Source organism: Anguilla rostrata, chromosome 6, assembly GCF_018555375.3.
Source record: "Anguilla rostrata isolate EN2019 chromosome 6, ASM1855537v3, whole genome shotgun sequence".
Classification (NCBI taxonomy): Eukaryota; Metazoa; Chordata; class Actinopteri; order Anguilliformes; family Anguillidae; genus Anguilla; species Anguilla rostrata.
The window spans coordinates 18441528-18467725 of record NC_057938.1 but is presented as its reverse complement, the minus strand read 5'-3'; the positions used below and the strand labels follow the sequence as shown (position 1 = coordinate 18467725).

Here is a 26198-nt window from a genome sequence, read left to right as displayed (position 1 = left end):
ATGGCCCTCTTGGTTGGAATTGAGAAAATCATATCGCTACCACCTCAGATACAATTTAGGTGAAAGAAATCAGCCACCGGTGCCTCCAGCTAAAATTGGGAAGATTTTCACGAAACAAAAAAGTTCTGTGACACTTCAGTTTGCAGACTTTGTTTTCATTGAGTTCACTGAGGAGAGCTGTTGATGTGAAGGTTGACACTTCACTGAGTAGTCTTCCTTTTTCTGTTTTATTTTATTTCCTTGTATGACTTCTCGCCTTGTGTTCCTACAGGTGAGCAGAGTCAACAACTCTGTGACTCGTAAACGTGAACAGCGGGTGCTCTTCATGGTAATCACCATGGTGATCTGCTACCTGCTGTGCTGGCTGCCCTACGGCGTCATGGCTCTTCTGGCCACTTTTGGCCGCCCAGGTCTGGTCACGCCCGAGGCCAGCATTATCCCCTCCATCTTGGCGAAAACCAGCACCGTCATCAACCCCATCATCTACATCTTCATGAACAAGCAGGTGAGCACAGGCATGCCTTTTGGGAGATCATGAGATCTAGATCATGTGATCTGGGGATCATGTGACCGCTAGCTTCACAGTGCTTAAGGTACCGTAACCCTGACAAGGTTGATGCATTGACAAATATGCCCAACTTCTGGGATCATTGTGCTTTGCTAATAATCCAGTGGTCAGTTAGTACTTCTGATGAATCATTTAATTATTAAAGACAATTACATCATCGTATAATGCTTATTTCTTAAAGACCTATTGCACAATTCACAAGCTGGTCAAAGGGGGTAAAATTTCTGATTTCAGTTCCTAAAGAGGAAACCCAAGGGTTCACTGTGTAATATGAAACACTGGATAGACGGATAGATATTCTGAAGTTCGCGCAAAATACAAAGAATTAAAATAATCTTAGACATACATCTATTTGAGTGATTGGAGAGAATATACAGTCAAGATTGTTTCATTTCTGAAACAATCAGATTCCTGGAATGCCACAATTTACAACAGATCGATTTCCTTTGAATGCGATGGAGCCGTTTTTTAAGTGGTTCCTCTTGATTTGTAGATGGGTTACTGCAGTGTGTGTCCCTTTGGCTTTCCCTTCATTAGAAAGAAACAAAAAATGTAGGATATCATTACATTTAACTGAAAATCAGTTACAAGGAGAGTAAAACTTAATTCGGTTTAAAACATTTTACATGGGTCAGCCGTCAGAAATGATGCCGTAAATCAGGCGGCTGGTCCACACAGTCAGGATGGAGGGCGGGTGCATGCATGTGTTTTTGCGCTTTAGATATTTGTATGCGTGTATTTGTGCATGCTTTCCCTATTTGCATGTGTATGGTTGTGTGCTTTAATTCTTTGTGTGTGTGTGTGTGTGCGTGCATGTGTGTGTGTGTGTGTGTGTGTGTGTGTACGCGTGTAATTATTATGTTTGTGCTTTCTGTTACAGCCTCAAGGCTATAGTGTGTTGTGAATAGGTCGATCTTTGTTTAAGTAAAAATAAAGACAGATGAATGGGCTTCCAGATAATTATGAATGTATCTTGAATGTGGAGGACATAAATGAGCATACATTCCAGGTCAGTTCTATTGGAAAACAGGCAAACTCATTGCTCTTCAAAATCATGTTGTCTATTAGAAAGTGCCTTTGTTTAAGAAATGAATGCATTATGGTAGTTGTCTTTTTCACCTAAATGTGCAAATCTATGCATAAACAATGTTAATTGGTGATACTTGGATAGAGGTGATCAAATCAGCCTTTTTACAGTAATGTCAGGAAAACAAATGATTGATACACAAGGCCTTCATACATATCCCCCTCCCCTTCCAAATTAAGCCTGCAAGTTTGCATCTGCACACAGCGGTTTGCCTTTCATGTGAAATCTTTTCTATAAATGATCCAATTTTTCCACAAATGATCTGCAGTATTTCAAAAAGTATTCAGCAGTAGCGCTCACTGGGAAAATATACCTGTAGGCTTATGCAAGCATATCCAGGTTTATTTCCTTTTCAAGTAGATGAATGTGCTTATTGGTAGCAATAATGCTTCTGAAGCACTCTCCGTTCCCTCCCACATCCCCCTACCTCATCAAAAACATCTGCAATATTTTGAGAAGTGTCCGCCTCGACCGCTGAAGAAGCCCTTTATCCTGTATGTCATTTTCAGTCTTCAATTCCTCCCAGCCCGTGTTTATGGAAACTGTGAGTTGAGGCGAGTTGAAGACTAAAAATGCTGTACAGATACAAGTAGCACTGCATATCCGCGAAGAAGGGCACGCACCCAATCACTGAAGATGGGAGGGGCACCCCCTATTGGAGAGGTGGGGGAACTCCTGCCTTGGTGAGTACTTGTGTGCCAATTCTTTCTCAACTCACAAAGGGTGGACAGTGGACCATTTGGCTGACTGGGGTGCTTGATGGACTTGTATCACCTGGTTTACTATTTTAGCTTGTAGTAGCCTCACGTAGGATGATTAACATGGCTTATATCTATCTTATTAACCATTTATGAAGCAGGATTTCTATTAGATAAATTAAGATAAGGTGCATTGTTTGGAGGGGTCTTAAAGGAAGGACCCATTGAGATCTTAAACACAAAGCTGTCTCGTTCGAAGTACGGTTCCCTAGCAGGTAGACCATGATGCCTCGTGTGAGAAACAAGGTATGCCTGTACATGAAGCAGAGTTTTTATGATTGTCTTTGACAGCAACCATGATGGTTTCAATGATGGTTATTACTGACCTGCATTTCAGGTAGTGAAGTAAAATAACAAGTAAAGAAAAAATGAAAAATGTTTCCTGGAAAGTATTCTCAAATATTTGCTGAATTAATTTGTGATTCAAATATTAATCGTTACTTTTTGCCTTTTATCCTCACATGGATGAAAATAAGTTCCTTGTAAGTATATCGAGGTGATTTAGTTAATTTAAACTCCCAAATAAATAAATCATGTATAATATGTAATGATAATATATTTATGGATCATGTCAGTGTGTAGCTACTATATGTTAGAAGTAATGGGCCCACAAATTTGAAGGGAGGATAAAATTGGAGGTGAAAATCAAAGTCAGCACTCCTTTTTTAAATCTGTGCTACATCCACTCTTGAATGCCTGTAATTGGAGTCAAAAAGATTTATCATTGTGGTAATGCCTGTGCTCTGTGAGCTAATGTTCTCCCGTCTTGACTTTAATAGCCCATTCATTTTAATATTTCTTTCCATGGGAAGTAATTTGCAGCATTGTGAGATTTTATTAAATTGCATTAAGTTGTACGGTGTGCTGTGATGTTACAGCTTGTATGGAGGAGAAAATCCTTTTTTGATTTGCACTGTAAAATTCAATTATTTGTCTGTTTAGTTCCATCCATTTGTAATTTGCATTAAAAAATCAAAGAGCTCGTGTCAATCAAGAATTGATTGCATAAGCTAACCATTACCTATGTATATTTCATGATATGCTGAATAACTGTTCAACAGGCTACATTTAGTTTTTGGGAAAGCTTTCCATAGGCATTGCTGTATCCGTATTGTTGTCAGTTGTACAGTCAGTCTTTTGCATGTTGTATACCAACACTGACTCAAGTGTTGAGTTCTCTGTCTTTGGTCTTTTTAACCCATTGAAGAGTAGGTCTTTTGCAATGTTTTTTTTTCAGTCAGTATTCTAGAACTCCAGTCCATTCAATTACCAGTAGTGATTGTTACATCAGCATTGGAATTTTCAGTTCAGTTTCAGTTAAGAAAATTCTAATCACATCTAATGTCACACATAGATAATTTTCATAGCCTCAATAGGCCTGGGCCTATCTCCTACCATTTCTCCATCTTGGCTCATCTTTTTGTGAGGTTTTTTCAGGGTCCATCAAACTTAACAATCATGCCCCAGCCCTGTCACACTTGATCCATTGACAGCCATACCTCATGGAACACACGTAACACCTTCATAAGGAATATATTAGCTCTTTATGAATATTATTAATGGGCTCCTCAGTGACTTAGTCAATGAAGGCATTCTCCTCAAGAGCAGACCGTGCCCAATAGTCTCTGGTTCGAGTCTTGGCTAGCAAATGTGACTAGTTCCGCCAGCAGTCAACTTTAAAATAATATGCATGCAATATTCTTCTACCCACAAGCAAAATTAGGGGCTTGGATTGTTTACAGACTGAGAATTCAAAGAGAGTTCTACTCCACGAAAAACAAGCTAGTGAAAGTTAAAACTTTAAATGATAAGGAAATGAAGTCTTTGTTGCTATGAGCCTGACATATGACATTTGATTTTTTGAAAATATATTATTCTTCTGCCATGTTTGTCACAAATTTTCATTGCAGATGTGGTCTTTTCTGTAACAAAATCAACTGGTTTATGCAATAGAGAATGTAGGCTAATCCCCAGAGCTGCCAAATGACTAAGCAAATGGAAAGCTGCAGTCCTCTACAATCTGTTCACAGGAAGAGGGGTGGGAGGATTTAATATTTAACTGACCCCCAAATTTAAAAAGCAGCAACTTTAACAGCAACACCTTGCTTATCTGAGTCATGTGTTTCTAATTGCGCATGAAACACTTATGTCCAGCAGGGCAGAACCGAATCAGGTTTCCAGGGAGAGCTGGCTGTCCCTGCCATTAGAGGTGTCCTCCTTCTGGGTGTCAAAGTACCCCCCCACCTCCTTGTTTAAACGGTTGCTCATTTGTGCTGTCCTTGTTTTTTTTCCCTTGGAAATACTGAAGAGTCGCTGTTTGCACAGATGATATAACCCAGTGAGTCAAACACATAGAGTGCCTTGCAAAAACATACTTGGTTTGCTCTGTGGCCAGGGATTCCAAGAGTGACATGTCATGGTGTGTTTCACTGTCTGGGTACACTTTGTTGAATCAGTGTTGAATTTGTGCCAGACATGTGTAGGGTGTTTGGATTGGAGAGATTTACAGCACTGCTCAGTTTTTTGTCTCTGACCACCCACCTGCTGAGGAACAGGTGAAAAGCCACGGTAGTTGATTATCTTCCTATGTGTTTGTGTTTGAGTGTGCACGCGTAGTGTGTATAGGTGTGTGTGCATGTGTTTTATCTGATGAATTAGCTGCAGGAATATGCATGCAGGTGAATGTGCCTTCGGTTTGTGGCAGGTTTTTCTCTGTGCATATGTGTGTATTGGGAGGAGTTTACATTAGTCTTTGGTATTTCTTGAGGAGGCATAGTAGACATACAAGAGTATACTAGGTACCGTAAGTTTTCTCAAGGGAAGTAGCATCACTGTACTGTATGTGTCTGGGGAGGGAGGGGCTCAACCCAGAGCAATTGAACAGATGTTGCCTAAACTGTCATCAAAAATTTGTTCGTGGATTTGTTCAGTGTAGGAATAAACATATTTTGAATATATAAGTCTTACTTTATTCTGTATTAAGCCTGTACAAGCTACTTCAACACAGGTGAAATCTCTGTCCTCTAGATCTGAAGCATGTTTCAGATGAACATGTTTAGCTCTCACCTCTCAAACTCTTTACGCCTCTGCAGAAGAAGGAAAACCAAACGGGATCATTCCGCTGGAAAGCTTTGAAGCTGTTAAAAATTTATCCCAGGCATGACTTACTTTAAAGTTACTTTTAGGAGCCCATATTTTTATGAGGTTCTGTGAGGGTAAGTTGATACTGTCCATCTATTGTTATTTTCATTATCATTTTATTCCAGTTTCATTTGAGCTATTTTCTTAAATTTCTATATGCATATGAGCTCATTTTATAGATGTGTCCTTGTACTACCAAGCTGGAAGTCACCACTGGGAAAAATGCATCCATCTGTTCATCACAACTATATTTTTGTATGTTATTGTAAGCACAGTATGCACTGCATTGTGTTGTAAATATGTGTATTAAGCAATAGGTAGGCAAATAAGTCAAATTAAATAAATTCTCATAGGTATAGTATGTTTACAGCCACCAGATGCTTTAGGTTGACCTCAAAGCCCAATAATTATATTGGGTGCCATTCCTATTGAAAAGTTTCTCTCAATTTAACAATACTTGACAATATATTGCATGCCAGTTGCCCAGCAGCTCAGTTTAATTTTGAAGCCTTTATTTGTAATACTGAACAACCTGCAAAACAATTTCTCCCTTGGACAACAAATGCAGATTTGTATAATAATGATTACATCTGTTGTTGTTTTGTTTGCGGCATTCAGTGCCATTCTTTCACATGGCATGTGTTCAATTGAAGATTTCGTAAAAGTTTTTTTTTTTTTTTTAGAAAATGTAATTACCTGCAGGGGCGTCATGCAAGCCAAAATGCTGGGGGGGGGGGGCACAATTAGAGCTGGGGGCATGTGGGTCCTTCCCCAGAAAGAAAAAGAACATAATGATGCAATTGGATTATTTTAAAATGTCACTAAATCAGTTTTTGTAGCTCAGTAATCTCCCACTTTATATTAGGGTAGTGTATATTTATTTGGAGATTTTCAAGTCAATTATTTGTGCTGTTATGGTTATTGAAAATGACACTCACTTATTCACTCACTTCTACACTAGCTTCTACACTGCTGCCACCTTTCTTGAAAAAGAGCTCAATCTTGTCTGCTTCACATACAAAGACTATATCCACAATGCAAATTAATTTAGAGAACAGATAATAAAGCCACAGATTTAAAAAACTTGCCAACATGGTATTAGCTGTATTTTCAAACACAATGCATAGGAAGCAGCATGAGTACAGATGAGACTGTGCTGGCATCACATAGCAGTGTATGCTCCATTGCCAATAAAAGCTCAGACTGAGTAATAGTAACCTATTTTCCAAACTGCTCAGCCTCCTTGAAAGATCCATCATCTCCACTAGCCTAAGTACATATAACCTGAACACATACACAATTAAATCTGCAACATTTTCTGAAGGAAATACTATCACTATAATCTCACCTGAAGATAACCTACCTCTTGTGCTACAACTCCTGACTGAGAACGGACTAGGCTTTCTATTGTTTTTTAAGATACGAGATTTTCCTGCATCTTGACCAGAGATACAAATGGAATTCAGTGTTGCAACATAACCTGTGATAGTGGGGTAAATCCGCTCACTGCCATAAGATTCACACAGGTCTCCTTACCATATTAAATAGGATGCTATGCTATCACAGTCACGACTAGCTAGCGAGCCAGAAGGCTAAACAACCAGATTTGAGGGATGGCTACTAACTTAGCTGGTTCTAGCCACTATCTTGCAAAGCAAACTATGCCTATTTTCTCAATGCAATTAAGTGTATAACTAATGATTCATTTTCACACATTTGAAAAAGGGACTGATGCTCTACTAACCACTTCAGCAACACACCGTTTAACTGTAGCCTACGTCTCCTCCAGCATTGATGCGCAACAGAGCGTTGTGTGCGTGTGTACCTGCTGTTGCGAACCGATGTCATCCAGAAACTTTTGGAAGAAACCAATACCATAGGGAAAGGGGGTGTGCGACTTTTTGAGGTATGATCTATGACATAATTAGAAGAATACGTTTGACTCATAATATAAAATGATCATAACTACATATTATAAAAAATAATAGTAATAAAATAAAAATATATCAAAAATCTGGTGGGGCACGTGCCCCCCCAGCTTGAATGGGCATGACGCGTCTAATTACCTGTCATTTAATGCAATTTGGGAAACACAAATAATTGCCAATCAAGTTCAGTCTTGCATGAGAAATGACAAAATCCACCATTAAAGTGATAAGGCTGAGTATGGAGGGTGTTAGCTACGGAAGAGAGAGTGCAACAAATGGACATTTCTGACTGAAAACTATTGCCTGGCCTTTCACTAAAAGCCATGTGGCTAAATGAACTTCCCTGGGCAAAAGCATTCCATTTGTAACCCATTTCTTTGTCAGTGGGATGGATGGCAAAGGGGTTATTGCCAGAGCTGCAAATGGCTTTATTTTGTGATGACTGAGCAGATTTATGTATGTCCAATGGATGTACATTAGGTTCTATCAAATAAAGTATCAAACAAGAAGAAACACAAAAAAAAATAAAGAAGCCATGAGTGTGTGGTGCATGTCCATCAGTTTTACAGGTGCTTCAGTATGTGTGTTCTTTCAGTTTTGCAGGTATTTCTTTGTGTGTGTGTGTGTGTGTGTGTGTGGGTGTGTGCACGCATGCGTGTGTGTGTGTGTGTGTGTGTTCATGTGTGCATGCTAGCATGTTTGTCAGTTTTGCAGGTGCTCCAGTATGTGTGTTTTAGTGTGTGTCTTTTGCAGTTGTTTCAGCATGTGTGTGCATGTGTCTGTGTGTCAGTTTTACAGATGTTTCCTGGCTCTTCTGATGTGCCAGACACCCCAGAGAGGCTCCAGCTTCAAGAGCTCATCCAAAATCAACAAGCCCTTCCGAACCGTGCGCCATACCAACGACAACAACTTCACTTTCGTGGTGGCCTCCGCTGGACACCCCACCACCGGCGCCCCCAACCCCTCCAGCAGTGGGGAACACAGGGCCCCCTCGGATATCCCAAAACCCGCTGTCGTTTCTCTGGTGGCTCACTACGACTGCTGAAACTCCACAGTCAGGGAACAAGCCACGACAAACTGAAGACATTCAGTGCCCTGAAACTAAAGACAGCAGGGGCGCTCTGGTGTCTTTTCAACCCACCCAATCATAAGACAGTGCTATCGCCAATAGGCTGAAATATTTACTAATGAGGTGACAACTAGAGCTTGTAAGAAAGATATATTTAGAGATATGAAATTCTGAAATGACTCTCCCTAAACGTTGGTACGGTTGGTAAACTTTTTCTGTAATTTCATATCGCCCTCCACAGAATTTAACTAGTGCTCTCAGGGTTCTAGTGGGGCATTTCTAATGGAGACAACATATTTACTTCAAAGTATGTTCACAACTGTTGTATCTTTGACATTTTTATATTTAGTCAGAAGTGTTTTCTTTTTCAGAAATTTACCGGCAAAGATAAAAAAATATATACTGTACACATGCAAAAGCCTTGACATTTTATATCATATCAAGATTTGTTATTCAAAGACAGTGAATAACCTATCCCTATCCCATTCATTTGACAGAATTAATTGGCCCTTCAGACTGAGAACTGAGTCTTATCCTGAACCTGTTTCTATGTATTATTAAGTTTCTCAGGCTCATCAAGTATCATCTGTCACTGGCCGGTTCCTTTTTAAAATCAACAACAAAGGGATAGAAGAAAAGGTGAAAAGTGCTGTAAAGTAGAAATAATCGTGAAGATGGGGTGAAATGCCCAAAACCACTGACACAGACTGAAGGTACACAATGATTTACCTGCAGGCAAACACGGTTTTGCTTCATAAGGTATGACCAATAGGGGTTATCTGAGAATTTCTCTCCTGAATCTCTGTGTAACGTTCCAACAATTTAAATTACAATATAACTAAAAGATTGGATTCTTTTAAATTATTTCCATTATAACCAGAGACCAGAGATCTATTTATCAAATCAAAAAGAGCACTGTGATTTCTTGTTATTATTTCTAATTGGATTACTATAAACGTTGCAAAGGAAAAGGTACTACATTTGGGCGATCACAGTAAAAAGCTATCTGCTAAGGGTGTATAGATGTGGTGCATGGATGAGCCTCATGGCCAAGGATCGTTTTAGGAATGTGCCAGTGCTGACTGTGGCCAGTAGCTCGATAAGCACCCAGTGTATTGCAGTGAAAGCTGCGTATGAAAGGTCTTCCTCCAATTCCACTCTAATCAAGCTCCGCGGTGTGAAAAGAAGCAACTGGCAACACCGTGTGTTTTGGAGGAGAACCGTGGATGTCTACACTTTCCCAACTCGGCAGTGGGGTTCACACGGACAAAATAAATTTTGATGCCTGGACATTTGCGCCAATCACGATTCACATTGATGGTCATACCCTCTGAAAATGGAATATACTTTGATTTAATGTTAGATGCAGAAACCTTTTCATACCTCCAATGCCACGAAAGAACTGAGACCATGATGGTTTGACCATCATGACGTTAATGTCCAGAAATAAGGTGATCACCCAACAATGAAAAAGAGAGGAAAGCATTGTGAGTGATTATAAAAATATAACTCACACATAAATATATGTGTACAGTAACTCACACACATCTACTGTGGTCTTTAGCTAAAAGTAGATACTGTAAAACGGGTCTTATCTGACACAATGAATATAAAAGCAGCAGCACAACATCATTTCACTCAGGACTTGTTTACATAGAACAACACACACTCAGAGAAGGGTGATACAGTATTTTCCTTGGTCCAGCCTACAACAAGTGCAATTTTCCTCTTTAGAAAACTCTGGATTTACAGCCTATCATACGTGGGTCATTCCACAAACGAGAGGGCCAATTAGATTTTAGTGGATGTAAAACTTGTGAGGCCTGCAGTGAAGTATTAAACTCACACTTTTTTTTTTTGTGAGAGTGCCTGTAGTCTGAGAATATCGCAGGATATTCTAAATGGGTGACATTTTTTGCATATCGCTCTCGTAATCTTTTTTGTCAAAAGAGCTCTGGGTGTTCATAAAAACGTTGTGTCAGCTATGTTGACATTACAGAGTGAAATTTTTTTTAATGAATCCAAAGCCTTTGATCACATCTGAAAAATTGCAAAAAACTAACGTTTTCCAATGAATAAACTTATGTTTTTTGGTAGATACTAAACTAACAATAGGGAGTCTACGCTAAATATGTTTAACTTGTCTATATGTATAACTTTATATAACCTACTACTCAACTAAAAGACAGTGATTTTTAATGTCTTTACAGACAGTCCTGTTATTTAAAGACTGTATATATAACCGTAAGCTGACTACATTTATATACTGTATATAATTGTAGTCAACTCATTGACCAGCTAGCTGTCTAGATTTGTAGTGGTCATGCGTCATTTGTACATAATCAATGTTTATTTATAGTGTGTGTGTGTGTGTGTGTGAAATTGATGAGAGCAGTGCGCGTTTGATGGAGTGGATCTAGCATTAAAGGCATGCTCAAATTTACTGCACCACTAATGATGACCCTCTGGAATGCAGAGAATGGAGATGAATGTTTGGAGGGAAGTGTGTCTGCCATTTTATAAAGAGTAAAACTATTGAGCTCTGCTGTCATAAAAACTACAGATAAAATAGGTGACCTTTTTCATTTAGATGATTTGTTGAATTAAATGTAAAAAGCCACAGAAAATTAGAAAACTGCTAGATTTTATAATGTTGAAATTGTAGGATCTGTAACAAAGCGCATTCGTGCTTTGGAAAAGATATGCTTTTACATGATGCATGGCACATTAATGGCATATTAATTATGCATCATTTTTATTCAAAAAAGTTTTAGCATTTAATCCAATTCTTCTGTGGCCAATGCATTGATTTGTTTATCAATATAGATATATGCAGTTTTTTTTAATTTCTTATATTTTTATAAGTAGTTCCACTCCCTTTTGAAATTATTGAAAGTTTTGTGGCTATGAAATTTTAGACCCCAAAATCCCTTTTATTGACCAGATATTGTTCTTTGCATTTTCGGTCATGAATACTTTGATGTCTTGGAGACCCATGGAGTATTTTAGATCAGTTGAAGACTTTTTTCATTGTAATTATGTAAAGAGTAAGTTTTGAATATAGCCAGTTGTGTTAGGTATTAGGAGCTCTCACAGAGCAGTAATGGGTGTACACTGTTTAAGAATGTCACTGTATCATAATAGCAATTCAGCTTTTATAAAGATCAAAAGGAAGAAAAAAAAGCTCAAATTTTGTAAATAAATGTAATACCTTTTGCATGTTAATTTAGTGTGTAATCAAACCTTCTTTTATTCTATGGTATGTTCACTTCTAAGCACCTGACACAGAATGTATTTTGATTTGTGAATGCCTCAGGGTGGAAACAGTAGATGCCAGATTTAACTGGCATCCAAACGTAGATGCTTTTTCATGTTGTGTTGGATCTGAACTGCAGTCTGAAGACGCAGAGAAGGCTCTGAAACCTTTATCGCTGCCTTGGGGCGGTCTGGTGGAACCATAAAAAACGTGCTGTAAATTTAAGTCCCTGCTTTAAAATAAGAAAGTCTCTTGTCACTTTGTCACAATTATTAAGGCCAATGCGGCGTGACATTGACTGAAATAAATACAATTATTTCACTAAATATTGGGGGGTGCTCTCCCAGTGTAATTATTAGAGGGTCATCCAACCCTTTTGCCCCTCTCCCCCCTCACTTGGTGCCAATGAGGATACAACAATAAAGAGAATATTCTTTAATTTTGTTCTCAGATGTTTTGAATAGTAAATTAGATGGCTTTAACTTATGTATCTGAACCATAAAATGGTTTGTTCTGGTTTTAAAGCACTCCTGCAGTAGCAGTTCTGCAGTAGCGTCCACAAATGTTTACATGTATGTATACAGTAGGTAGGCCAGTTTTTATGACGTCACTTCAGTACACGTATTGAATTATAACTATTTAAAACCATTTGTGACTGCTTTTAACAACTTGCCATTGCCTTCCACTATTGATTTGACTAGTATGTTTTGTCTTATTCTGTGCTCTTTACTGCATTATGGTCCTATGTGTCTTTATTTATGTGTTTTTATTTCTGTGCATAATGTCCCTTGGTCCCTTGTGTGTGTCTTTTTTAAAGCAACCTTGGGCTCTGTAAAGGCGCTGTATTATTATTATTATTATTATTATTATTATTATTATTATTATTATTATTATTATTGCACAAATCCATTATGCCAAACCAAAGCAGAATGATCTGTCCATTTTAAGCAGATTGCAGTTCAATAAAGTTCATCTCAAAGCAGCATAACTTTGTTGTCAACCTGTTGTGAGTCTTTTTTGTACTTTATCTCAGCAAGAATCCCACATTGAAATCAGCTGTGCCGACTGGTGGAGAGAGCACAGGCACCTGAGTTGCGTTAGCTAATCAGCCCAGGTGCTTAAAGGTGTGCTGCCCTCCACAGTTCGGGGCTGAGACCTGGAGCTAACACCGGGAGCGCAGTTAAGTTTTTTTGTTTCGTTTTATTTTGAACACAAAAAAAGAAGGGAATCCTCAGCTGGGATGCTGGAGGAGCTGGACCTGGCCAGGAAGGCAGGTCAGCTACAGAGCAGGGAACTGAAAAGTTGCTGCTCTGTTTTACTTTCTGTTGTCCTTGTTATTTTAGCTTGTTGTTTTAGTTAAATGTTTTTGCTCAGAACCCGTGAGGGGGAAGGGTGAAGAGGGTCATTTATTTGGTTTTATGTTTGTGTGGGCGCACTCTCTCTCCATGCGACAGACAAAGGTGTTCAAAGGTGTGACACTGCCACATCTCCCTCCTAGGGGTGGCAAACTGGTTTGTGACAGATGCCCATTCACTACAATCTCCAAGACATCTTTGAGCAATCTATAATGAGAGACCAGCAGGATAACATCAAATCCTTCTCATGTATTGTATGGTGAGTACCAATTTTTTAATGAAATTTGGAAAGAGGTATTGGTGTCTCTGTGCAAATGCATACATTTATCCGTCTCTCAGTAAAACTCATTAATAAGCAACTTGAGGTGGATAGACCAATGGATTGACAGACATGGATGACTAGTATGAGGGGAGATGTGTGCATGTGTATATGTAATGTGTATGTTTTTTGTAATGAAATGGTGAATGTGAAATGTGACGTCTTGATTTTTGATGCAGTAGAGACTTTCTGATCCAAGGTCATTTGTTTGCGAGACAACAAAGTAAACCTTAACTTTAAATGATGATTGTATCCAAAGCCATCCTGCTGCTATCTGCTTTCAGGCTCTATTGAAATTTATGACAAGCCCATTTTTTTGCTCTTTGAAATTTAAAATTGCTCTGTATTCTTTCCATTTGATATTTCTGAATCCCCAACTACATGCAGCACTAATCCACACCACACCACAGCACATGGCTTTTATGCCGTGGGGTATGCCCCCAGAGAGACGAAGGACTCTGAAGAGTTATTCACAATCTGTTCTCTAATCCCCCAGATCTGAAAAATGCGGTTGTTTTTGTGTTTGCAGTCTGGGATTGAGGCATTAGGATTCCCGATGTGTTGCACAGCTGGAGATAACGACCTGGGGGAATTAGGATCATTGAACTTCATCTTTGCGATTCATCATGCTAAAACTACAGCATCAGAATATCATTTGCAAATTAACCTTTGAATGCACAGAATCTCACAAGTGGGTAAGGGCAGGGAGAGAGAGGGGTGAATCAAATAATCTTTCTCAGGCTCTATAGATAATGCCTGGCAAAATAAACAATGGTCTGCTGTTTTGATGAATAACCACTCCGTGATACATACACTCACTGGCAACTTTATTCGATGCACCTGCTCATTAGTGCCAATAGTCTGCTCCTCCAAACAGAATCATGTGTTTGCAATTCAATATTTAAAGCATACAGACATGGTGAAGAGGTTTAGCTTTTTTGTTCAACCAGACATGGGCAAGATGCGTGATCTAAGCGACTTTGGCCATGGTGTGATTGTTGGCACCAGATTGTTGGGTGTTATCAGTACTAAATAGGTGCATAACACAGGGCCAAGCCATGCAGCATTGTCCTATGCTGTATTGTACCTATTTTTCACATTGTGCACTCAGTTTGACTGACTGAAACGGTAGAAAAGACATTAAAAAAAACTTAATAACATTTAAAATATTTTGGTAAAAAATACTGAACAGGAACATGTGTATGTTGAAAGTGAATGGATGTCAAAATATCAAGAAATGTAGGTTAGAAAAATTAGGTGTGTGAGGTGTAAACTTCAAATTGTGTATCTTGAGATATAGACACACAGCTTTGTTCAAAAGATTTTGATGAACTTGCATAGCTTGACTCTTCTGTTTCCTTATTTTCCTCTGTTTGGAAAATGCACTGCTGGCATTGTTTCACATTAGAAAAGTGCTGTGCTGTGGAAACAAAGTAAATATATTTACTGCCTCCTTTAAACTTCGGTTATTAGTTCCTCCATAATGTCAGCACTTCTCAAAAATAAAATATCCCTTGTTCTTTGTATTACTGGAAGAATGTGTTTTTTATCTATGATGTCAGCAGAGTAGGCCGTGTGCATCATTTTTAAATAGCGTTATTAATTAATAAAAAAGCCAGCCTCTTTTTGTTAGACCACATTGTTTTCAAGTGTTTTTACCTTGTCATCTGTTTGACAAATTGGCTAATTAGTTTCATTAAACATAATCAACATTTCATTGTTAAGCACTAATTATTCTATACAATAAAGCTTAAATGGTAGCAGAATATGAAAAGAACTCTTAAACCTGTAGCATGGCTAAATGATGTAGCCCATTGACTTGAAGGAACTTTTTCTATGCCACAAAAATAACTGGCCATTACATTACAGGCATTTATCCAGACCGAAGGGCGTCTGCTGGTGTTCATGGCCGTCAGTAGTGTAAATCGTTTCTAAGGCCATTCTACAAATTTCTCTGCACATACAGTACTGTGCAAAAGTCTTAGGCACCCTAGATTTTTGCACATAATACATAGTATATATTTGGTCTTAGATGTTTATTTTTTGTTTTCTGCATTAGTGTATCAGCAGAAAATAGCAAATTTGAGATTTCCAAACATGAATTTTCCTAAATGAAATTTTACAGATACATTTTTGTATTTTGTTAAAGGAATATTTGAAGTAATAGATACTCTCCAAGGGTAATCATGAAACCACTTTACTATGTCTAGCCCAGCTGCTAAATCCCACCACAACAGTTACTCCATCACTCCAGAATAACTTAAAAATGAGCACTCCACAGAAGCATGACTTGACCCTGAGGGGCCCTTTCAAGAAGGGACCGTCATCACTACCATTTTCAACATCACGAGTCTAATGGTGGAAAGGAGGGGGTTTACACGTGGTCGCGGTTAAAGTCTAAGGAACTTCAATATTCCCTGCATTGTTAATTCACCTTGGCGTTAGAGCAATAATAAATAATTAATATTCTTCTGATCTTTTCTGTCAACTCCATGCTATTCATCAGCATATATTTCACAACCACACTGTCTTTTTGTTCAAGGTGCATGCATTTCCAGGAAATAGTCCCAGGAGCTTGTTACAACAAAAGTGGAAAGTCTGGAAAGGTTTATAATTCTGCTCTTTTGTCCAATTGTATTTCAACACCCACACGGGATCTATGACCAGCATACTATGTGCTGATAGACTACAATTACATGTAGGGGTTTTAATATATACTTATGTAAACACAATAGATATAAATGGGCAATTATTAAATATGAATGTAGATTGATTTCAAGCCTTATGAAGAGAACAATCAATTGTAACCGTAGGGATGAAAATAAAGTTGAAACAACCACTTAAAATAATTTTCATTGATTGTGCAAGCATTCACAAGCTTTGCTTTTTTGTAAAGATCTGGGTATATGTTCATAAACAGAAAAATAATTCTTAAGGGAAAATAAGTTAAAGGGATCATTTGAAACAAAGGTCAAACTCAAATATCTGTATTCTCAATGAGCTTATCCAGATATCATAATTATATACAACTACTCTACAATGTCATATTATCAAAGATAAATTACTGGCCAATGCAATGAGTCATTGTTTCTCTTCTAAATCAAGCATGTTAATATCAAGGACAGAGAATGGAGAGGCAAGGTCATCAGCATCATAATGTGGAATTGTGATGGTCCAAAATTTGCCTTCACCTAATTAAGGTTAGCTTTACTTCTGATGCACTACATAGTCATTGCATTGCTTGGTTTCCTTGTAATGGCATTGCCAGAAATTTAACACCAATGCTTACAAGGTCAATGTGGTACATAAAATATGAGTATTCCATTTATATTTTGAGAATGGAACCTTGTACAATATGCACTGGAAATTTTCCCATTAAATCTTTCCTGTTTAGTTCATCGTGGGGTTGTGTCACATGATGTATATCAACCAATGAAAAACGAGTACCAGCATGATTCTAATCACATTTTTCAGTATTTGTTCTTTAAATTTAAATGGGATTACGAATTATCACACTGTATTTAAAATGAATTTCAGTTTGGGCTTTGAAAAATTCAGTTCAATTCTATAAAATTGATTTATCCCTGAGGGGAAATCAGATTCCTGGGATTCATCAGACAGACACTGGAATTACTAAGAACACATAATACTTCTACAATGCAATAAAGGGCAGTCAAGAGAGAGATATGCATGCTTGCACGTGAGCACGTAAATCTATATGTCCCACCGGTGCAGTCTCTTAGTGCCGAGTTAGATCAGAGGGAGAAGGTCATTGACTAACCACACATGCAACTCTAAGCCTTACCTGTCCTTACCTACACATAGGGCAGTAGATAAAGAAGATGGGACATATCATTTAAGGTTGGGAGAGTCTTCAGAGTCTGTTGCCTATGAAAAGCAGGGAAGAATTTAAGTGGAAGACCTGTAACGTTGGAGCAGGTGGATGTGATTGTCCTGGGTGCCAGTGATCTGTTGGTCCCCCACCCTACCCCCTGCCCTTGTTTCCTCTGCTTAGCTTATCTTCATTGATGGTACACCTCTCCTGTGTGTCATTAGTCATTAGCCCCACCTGATTGTTTTGTGTATTTATGTTCTCTGTGTTTGTTCAGTCTTCGCTTGGTTTCCTCAGCCTGATTTCTAGCGCCTGCCTTTTGTGTTTCCTGGCTAGTTATCTTTCATGTTTGTTAGCTGTTCTCAAGTGGTTTCCTGTATTGTTTATTTTTTCCTGGTAGTATTTAGTGTTTAGTTCTTTGTGTTCCCTCCTGTTTGTTATTTGTGGTTCTCCTGATTAAATGTCTTCTGTTAGTTATGTGTAAAACTGTCTCATGTGTTCCTCTGCACTTGGGTCAAATGGGAATACTCTCAATGAAGGAGCTATAGCAGTTGGTCAAGATAGATAGACAAGATAGAATGTTTTGAGTTTTTGGAGATAGATGCACTGTTGACTTTTTAAAATCATGGCCTCCGTACTGTCCTCAAATTTCACATCGTTGACTTAGCAGGCAGCACAAGATCACACCTGAAAACAATTAAATCCACACACGTATTAGATCACAGACGGCAGACATACAGCCTAAACGACATTTAACTTGTAAAACAAGCTTATCTGGCAATAAATCTAACAATAGACAAGCAAACAATAGATCTTGCCCATCCAGATCAGTACAGGAGCTGTGCCCAGAAGGAAGAGCCATTTCTGGGTGTTTTATTGATTTACCCTGCCACGTCAGAAAGTCTGCAATTAAGCATGGAGAAAATCTCCTACACTGCTTGGAAAAAAGACCAGCCGAGCCTAAATCTGTTCTTTGGCATTTTTGATGATGTCAGGTTTTTGTCATGCCTAATTTAATCTGTAATGGATTCTGAATTACTGCCTTACCTTCACACCCTGAATGGCAGGGACAGGGCTGCTTAAGCAGTCTGCCTTTTATCTGAACTTGGCTGCAACTAGCCTGGGAAAAAAGGCAATGTCAAAACTTTAAATTGTCCATTTTTGCTGTCTTGTTTTTTTTTTCACTCTCACCTTGACAGCTGACGGTCACTCTGCAATGACATGAGCAACACTTTCAATACTATCTGATTATGACAACAGGACACATCCATACACTATAGCAATGTATTTAATAGGATGAGCCACCCAGCAGCCAGTGGCCTCTGGCCAATCGGATGCCATAGTTTGCTTGCACTAGGTAAACATGTAGCGTGTATGTGTGTCCTCTTCTGACTCAGTATGCAAGCTTAACTGCGGAGAAGGAACAGCTTGAAACATGTCTCTGAGGACTCTCCTAAATTGATACAGGTTGTTGCAACAATGAGCACAGGCATACACAAATAAGACTGGGACTGGGAAGAGATAGGCAAAAATTTATAAATACATTAATTGATAACATTCCATTTAATGTTTTTTTAAGGCTTTGAGCTTTTCTTTATACCAAATGTGCATTTGCAAATTAGGAGATAGTGTCACCGGCACTGTCTGGATTTATTGCAGTGATATGTTATTTCAAATGCACCCCCCAGCCTCCCATACACAAACACACAAACTTGAAAAATCCACAGAAAATCAAGCCCAAAAATAATACCCCAATACCCCAATATAGCTACAGAAACCAGCAGATAATGAATTGGGTTTATCAACTTCTTTTGTTAAAAAATTTGTCAACTTAATAATTGTTATGTGACAGGAAAGGATAGAAGATTTCTGTTGTGTGCACATCTAGAAAATATTCAAGGTGGCTTTATCAACATATTCAAATTGTAATTAATGAAAATAAAGGACAGGTAGTAAGAATTCTACGGAGTGTCAGTACAACAACTATGGCATATTAGAAATTGATGATCATGCCAAGACAATCATGTAATGCAATTTGTTTTCCTAATGGAAAGATCTAATTATCTGGGCAAAAATGCTTTTCCTGTTTTGTTATTTTCTCTTTGTCTCATTGGCAGAAAACGTCCACAGCAGCAGATTCTGTAGAACTTGGCATGTTCAGCACATTTTCATGCTCAGCATGCTCTAAATGCAATTAATGAAATGTCATATTTAATTCAGCAAACACACAGTTGTTCACTTGTGAAGCACATTATATTCTACCACATGCAAAGCAGAAAAGATTTATAATTTGCCGTGCTTCCAGACACGTCAGGGGACAAAACGAAAGGGCTCAAATGTGTCAATATACATAATTATCCTGTCTTCAAAGCTTTTTTTTTATTAGACACTTTTATGTATGTACATGAAATATAATGAGCTAGCGGCAGATGCTAGGTAGCGCTCGGTAATATCTCCATAGATTTTGACAAAAACTACTGATGCGGAAATTTGATCTAATTCAAAAGGAGGAAGCTGTGATTGTTGACTGGTTTAATTAAGAAATATAGATCTTTCTAACCATGGAAATTTCAACACAGAATGCATTTAATACTCATAATTATGCTGTCTAGGGTAAGTATTTAACTTAGCTTAAAACAAGCTAATTTGCATGTTATACACTTGCTCTTGATTTAGTTATTTAAATTACATTATTCATTTGCATAGCACATGCCCTCACCCAAAGGGGAATCATATTAATTTTGTTTTACATATTGATTATTTAAACAGATGAATATTTATTGAAGTAATGCTGGACATTGATTATTTCATGGAACGTGAATGTGCATCTACATTCATGACATAACATGGCCTTAAGAAGATACAGTAGATCCTTTTTACGGCCATTAAAATGTCTAATTAAGAACGATAAACAGTTCTTGCAATTCTGAGCTTAAAACTGTTGGTTGGAATGAAAACCAGCACACAAACTGGTATCCAGGAGAAAGTTTAAAACCCCTGATGTTAATCTTTTCACCAAGACATAGTTCATAAACTTTGCCTGCTGTCTAGCTTGCTGGCTATAGGAAGTCCTGTAACAAACATTTTACAAACAGGGTTTTATTCACAGGGATCAGTATTTGACAATACGTGCACAGTAATATGAGTCTGTATCCTCCAGTTGTCCACTGCACACAAGAAGGGACAAAAATAACTGATTCCTCTACTGATTCGTCTTTATTATTGTATAGAAAAAAGAGCAAACTTTATTCTTCTATTGATTTGCCTTTTGTGTGCAAAATAAAGGTGGCTCAATAGAAGCATAAGGTTTGCTCTTTTGTACATTATATTAACAATGAATGAATCAAAAAATCATTTATTTTTTGTTTCTTCTTGTACAGTGGAGTACTCTATATTGTATGGTTTTATTTGCTTTCAGCAGTTAATATGAGATAGTGGGTTTGTCTAAAATGTTTTTAAAATGCTAGCACCAGTATACCGAAGCAGTTTGCTAGCCAATATGTTCACAAATTTAATGTTATCGCTAGCTATTTTAAATGTAATTGCACAATGGGACAAGAGAATATTGATGCAAACTTTGTTGTAAAAATATTTAAATAATTTTGAGAACTTGTATCATGTTATTCTTATATAATGAAGATTAAATGTAAATGTTTGTCACTTTACCTGAGCCAAACATTCATAGCTTCTAGTGCTTTATAAACTCATACTGTCTGTCCATGCATTGGGCATTTCATCACTTCGCAGAAAATTTCTCTTACAGTAGCTTATAATCATATTATAACATCTCATAATAATGAATAGAATGCAGTGCAGCTCATTATCTAAAATAGTCTGGCATTACATATGGGCATTATAATGCACTGTGACCTTGTCATAAAATATTTAAGACTGACCAGTAATTGATGCATTATATCACTTAATAATCTAAGTAATACTTATAATAATTTAAAAGTCATTATGGAACTAATGCATTTACTGATTAACTCAATATCTCTTCCATGTCACCAAGTTTCTGTGACTTCTTTCGCACAACTAGCAATATCATTGTTAGTTTCTTCTGGATCCAAAACCTTATAGTGGTAGTAGATTGCAAAACTGAATGACGCTGAGAGGATTGCAGGGGTGAGTCAGGCATGCATACAGTATTATGCCTGTATAACATCAGCAGAATCTGCCAGTTCCCAACTGCCGACTCAGCCCTGTTTCTGCTCATTTGCTACTGATCACCTGGCCAATGATGCAAAACACTCCCTTGTCACCGCCTTCTCACTGCCTTCCACTGGCTACCCATACAACCACACACCTCACGTATCAAATTCAAAACCTTACTATTAGCCTAGCAATCTACCCAGGGGACTGCCCCTTCATACCTTCAAAAGATCATCATCATCAGGTGACTTAGGTGCATTAACTGTCTTAACTACTGCTTGTATTTTTTCCATAGATTGCGTTGTTGCCGTTCTCGTTGTGTTAGTGTTAATCAGTTTAACCTTCAGGGTCCAAGTTGAACTATGCGGTTGTTCCCTGCACTTGGACCGGTACTTCTCTCTAGGGGTTTTGTCATACTTGTTCCTGGTTATGGTTATACACTTTGTTGTACGTCGCTCTGGATAAGAGCGTCTGCCAAATGCCTGTAATGTAATCATACACACCAGCCAGACCACTCTGTTCTGCAACCTTAGGACATCTCCGAGCCAGCAATATCAGCTGTCTGTTCTGGCCGCTCAGTGGTGGAATAAGCTTCCCACAGCAGTCAGAACAGCACAGACATTAGCCATTTTCTGATACAGAGTGATGCCTCACCTTTTTAGAGTAAATTCCCCTTTGACAGTAAGCCTCTTATTCAACGGCTTACCAACAAAAAGCATAACTGTGATCAAAACGTGTTTCAAAATATATATTTTCTTTATTCAGTTCATATGAAATGAAGAGATGCTCTCTATTATAATTTGTTTCTTGTAATTATATTTTAATTAATGGAGCCAAGTGTCCAACACATAGTCGTACATGCATGGCCTTTATGAGAAAAGATCTAGTAGGCACGTACCCAAGGAGCAATTTATCAATCCATTACTTGTTCCCATCCTTAGTTCAGGTGGAGGGTGCTTTACAAACTCCCCCTCCCAAAGAGGTCAGATGACCTTCTGTTGTGCATGATACATGAGGCTCTGACGACCAATACTTTTCTGTTCAAATGTGGGGGAGAGGTGTCCATTTTGTAAGCTATCTGAAACTGTTGTACATGTTTTTGCTGATTGGAACCATGTATCTTCTGTTTTTGGTCTGTGGGATGATGGGAGTGGAGTGGTTCTGTATAAACAAGAGCCAAAGTGTATTTCAGAGTGTCTGGTTGTAGACTGGGCTGCTTGCATGCTCAGGGATAGCCCTCTGTACATATGAGGTGATTAGTCAAAGTACAAATTGAACAAATTCAACCTGCAGCTAAAATGTCTTCTAACACATTCAACAGAGACATATGCAGTTTGAATTTTTGTTTGTGTAACACACTTAGATTATCCCCTGACATTTAAAATGGAAAAAATATCATTTTAAATTCCAAGGTACATGATTGCCAGAGGATTACCTACCAGAAACAGCCTGACTATTACCTACCTAAAGTTATCGGTTGCTGCAGAAATTTTGTCACCCTGTTTGTTGCTGTTGAAATCGGAGCACAGTTTGTAATATCTGTGGGGGCTTGTAAAAAGTGGCAAAGTGAAATGCAAGGTTGCCGTGGGGAGGAAGTCAAATGACCTTTCTTTTTCGATGTAGTGTTTGCGCTGGGAAAATGAGGCTCTCCTTGGGAGAAGGTGCCCCTGGGATTGTCAGAACTTCTTCAACTGATGACAGAGATAGGCAGTTGCTTCCACTGCAGCAGCACAGGCATTCAAGGCAAAAAAACAAACAAAATAAAAACTATGGACTAGAAGACCTGGAGGAAAATAGTGAATGGAGATCGATAGGCTCACATAAGCTCTCCCTGAAGGCTTGAGACAGACATTTTAAATCTTTTAATTTATTTTCCACCTACCTTGCCATGCTACCTCCCCAAGCTAAAAATTCTCACTGTACCATCCAGAGCAGAGCCCCTTCCCAGAATAGGTCAAACATGCGATTAGTTGCCCAAATGTCGGATGATTGATTCTGCACATTTTAATTTGTTTCCTATTAGCACGCAGTTCTGTCCTGTGTATGCAGTACATGGAAAGTGGAATATGGAATTTGGGGTTTGTAAACTTGAGTAATGCTATCAAAGCACAACACTATTAATTTCAATTCATTATAAATTAGTCAGATGTGATTTTTTTTTTTTTTTTTTTAGAGAATTGTGGCAGAAGCAATCCTGTGTTTGTGCGGCACATGGCATAAACAGGTGGAGCTATGAACAGATTTGGAAGGCAAAAGGCCAGCATTGAGCTAAACAAATCGATACAGATCAAAAAGCATTTTTCAGTCTACCCAGGAAACAAGTCAAGATGAAGGAGTCTGGAATTAAAATAGATTGAATAGACAGAGGAAACTAACAGACTGTGATTTGCAATAAGGAGAAAAACATGCTTGATAAAATCATAATTGCCCCCTAACCCTCCTACATCCAAAAACAAATGTCATTTTACACATTATTTAGTAATGATAACTGTACGTCAGTTTGGTGGTTCAGGTGTTATGGCCGTCACTATAACATGGAGGGAGGCGGGACTTCTGGCTACCAGTTTCATCGCATGTGGTAATTGAGTGGTCTAGAGAGGAGAACAGGGATGTACAACAATCACAGGCAGAAAGATCCAGTCTATACAACAGAATGTGAACATCCGCTAATATTTATATTCCTGTTATTAATGAACAGCTAATTGTTAGCTATGAGCAGAGACAGCAGAGAACATAGTAAGCAGCACATTCCCATTAATGTACACCGATCAGCCACAACATTAAAACCACCTGCCTAATATTGTGTAGGTCCCCCTCGTGCCGCCAAAACAGCTCTGACCCGTCGAGAGTTTTTAAAATCATGTGGAAATAATTCACTCTCTTAGCTTTTTATAGCCCTGTAGCAACTGATAATGTAGTAGCAGTAGTAGTAGTAGTAGTAGTAGTAGTAGTGTACTTTATTGATCCCCGGGGGGAATTTGCACTGTTGCAGCATCAAAGACAACAAAGTAACATAATCAGATACAAATTTACAGTATATACAAAATATCAGATACAAATATACAGTAGATACAAATATATACAGAAATCAAAATATACCGGAGGACACCTTCAGAGGTGGAGTCCATGCCTCGACTGTTTTGGCAGCACGAGGTGCTGTACACTTGCAACTCTTAAGTGTACTGATAGGTTGATGGACTACAGTGTACATATGATAGTCTTTTGAAAGGTAACAAGCTTGGAGGCAGCATCGGTCATAGACCTTCTTGAACAATAACTGCATTTCACTCGTATACGACTAGCAAGAGGCTAACTGCAGACACTGCTGGAGGAGCTTAGTTTCGACATGTTTGACCTGTCCTGAACACCACTTCTTACAGGAATTCACTTGGTTGCAGAAAATCCAGCACATTAGTACAAAGAAACAATGGATCAGTGGGGGCTTGACCTTTTGACATTACATGAGCCGGTGGGATGGTAGAGCAATATGGATGAAAGTCAACAGGGTAGCTCAAGGATGTGTGTTTTAAAATCTGTAACATGAATTAAAATATAACTAAATAGCAATTCCTTTCCATCAGTTTTGAACTATGGAATAATATGCATTTGCAGAATTTTAACAAATTAAAATGCATTAAAATGTATTTGATCTCTGGGCACCTGCATTATCTTAGCTTTGCAGATACCAGATACCATGGCATTCAGCAGATAATGCTTCAGCAGAGGCAGTAAATATCATGATGAGCGTAAAATGCTGTAATGATAGTCTAAGCTATAAAAGCAGTGTGGCGAATCAATGTGTGAGACAGCGTAATAAATAAAATTGCTTGTAAGTCCTAGCTGCTACCTCAAACCTGAAAGTTTGGGTAACTTTTAAACAAAAATAATTTGTGGTGTGCATGCTTGTTGGGTACTTCAAATGTCAACAGATTAGAATTTTTTTTTCTCTTATTGACTTAATTGAAGTCTGAATGTATTTCAAAGACGGCTTAATGCTGGCCAACCCTGGAGTCAAGAGGTTGGCTGTTGGTGTCAGCAGTAAGCACACTTGAGCAAGCATCTCCAAACCACCTCTGTAGCATTAAATTAGAAAATATTCTACTTACATGTTCTATGCATTCACTTGGCTTTCAGTAACGGGGAGGTCAGTTTGGTTAAGATATCCCTAGACAATGCAGTTTAAGAATTTGGCTTTAGGTTAGTACCATTTTAGGTTGTAGCATAACACCTCACATGGACAGTTCGTTTTGTCAGAACATGCCATTGTATTGTGTGTATTATGCAAATGTGCAAAGTATAAACTGACCTTTACTTAGGGCAACTTACTACATGAAAATCAAGTAGGACATACTGCCAAAAGATAAGCTACATCAACAAAAGTATGAAAAGCTTGAACATGCAGCCTTTATTTGTGAAATAAAGTTTCTGGTTAAGGTACATACTTTGTGCCAATAAGTGGTCATATAACAAATATTGCCATTTATTTCCCCCTTGTGTAAACCCATAGCATAAATCTAGCTAATTTGTTTGGAAGGAGAAAAGCAGGTAAGCAAAAACTGCCCAGATAAGATATGATTTTTACATGTGCTCTAATTGCACTTATTGCTGCAGGTGAAAAATCTCAGTAAATAAATAGGTTCCACGGGTCTAAATTTTTTTGATAAATTCAAGGTAAAAAAAAAGAAAGAAAAAAGAACAACAGACGCTGTGGCTCTCCAGTATCGTGGTTAAAA

The 26198-nt window shown here is 38.2% G+C and overlaps 1 protein-coding gene and 1 long non-coding RNA gene across 2 annotated transcripts in view; both read left to right on the top strand.

Annotated features, from left to right (window-relative positions):
- Positions 1-8958, top strand: part of LOC135256744 (pinopsin-like) — a 29539-nt gene extending 20581 nt beyond the window's left edge. The window contains exons 3-4 of the mRNA XM_064338845.1: positions 272-505; positions 8273-8958. Of these exons, the coding sequence (XP_064194915.1) occupies positions 272-505; positions 8273-8527 (489 nt within the window). The 3' untranslated portion in view covers positions 8528-8958. The remainder of the gene's footprint in view (positions 1-271; positions 506-8272) is intronic.
- A 3998-nt stretch (positions 8959-12956) lies between these two features.
- Positions 12957-15258, top strand: LOC135256742 (uncharacterized). Its single transcript, XR_010330513.1, has 3 exons — positions 12957-13081; positions 13262-13421; positions 13978-15258. It is a non-coding gene; the product is annotated as an uncharacterized LOC135256742 (long non-coding RNA).
- Positions 15259-26198: the final 10940 nt, after the last annotated feature.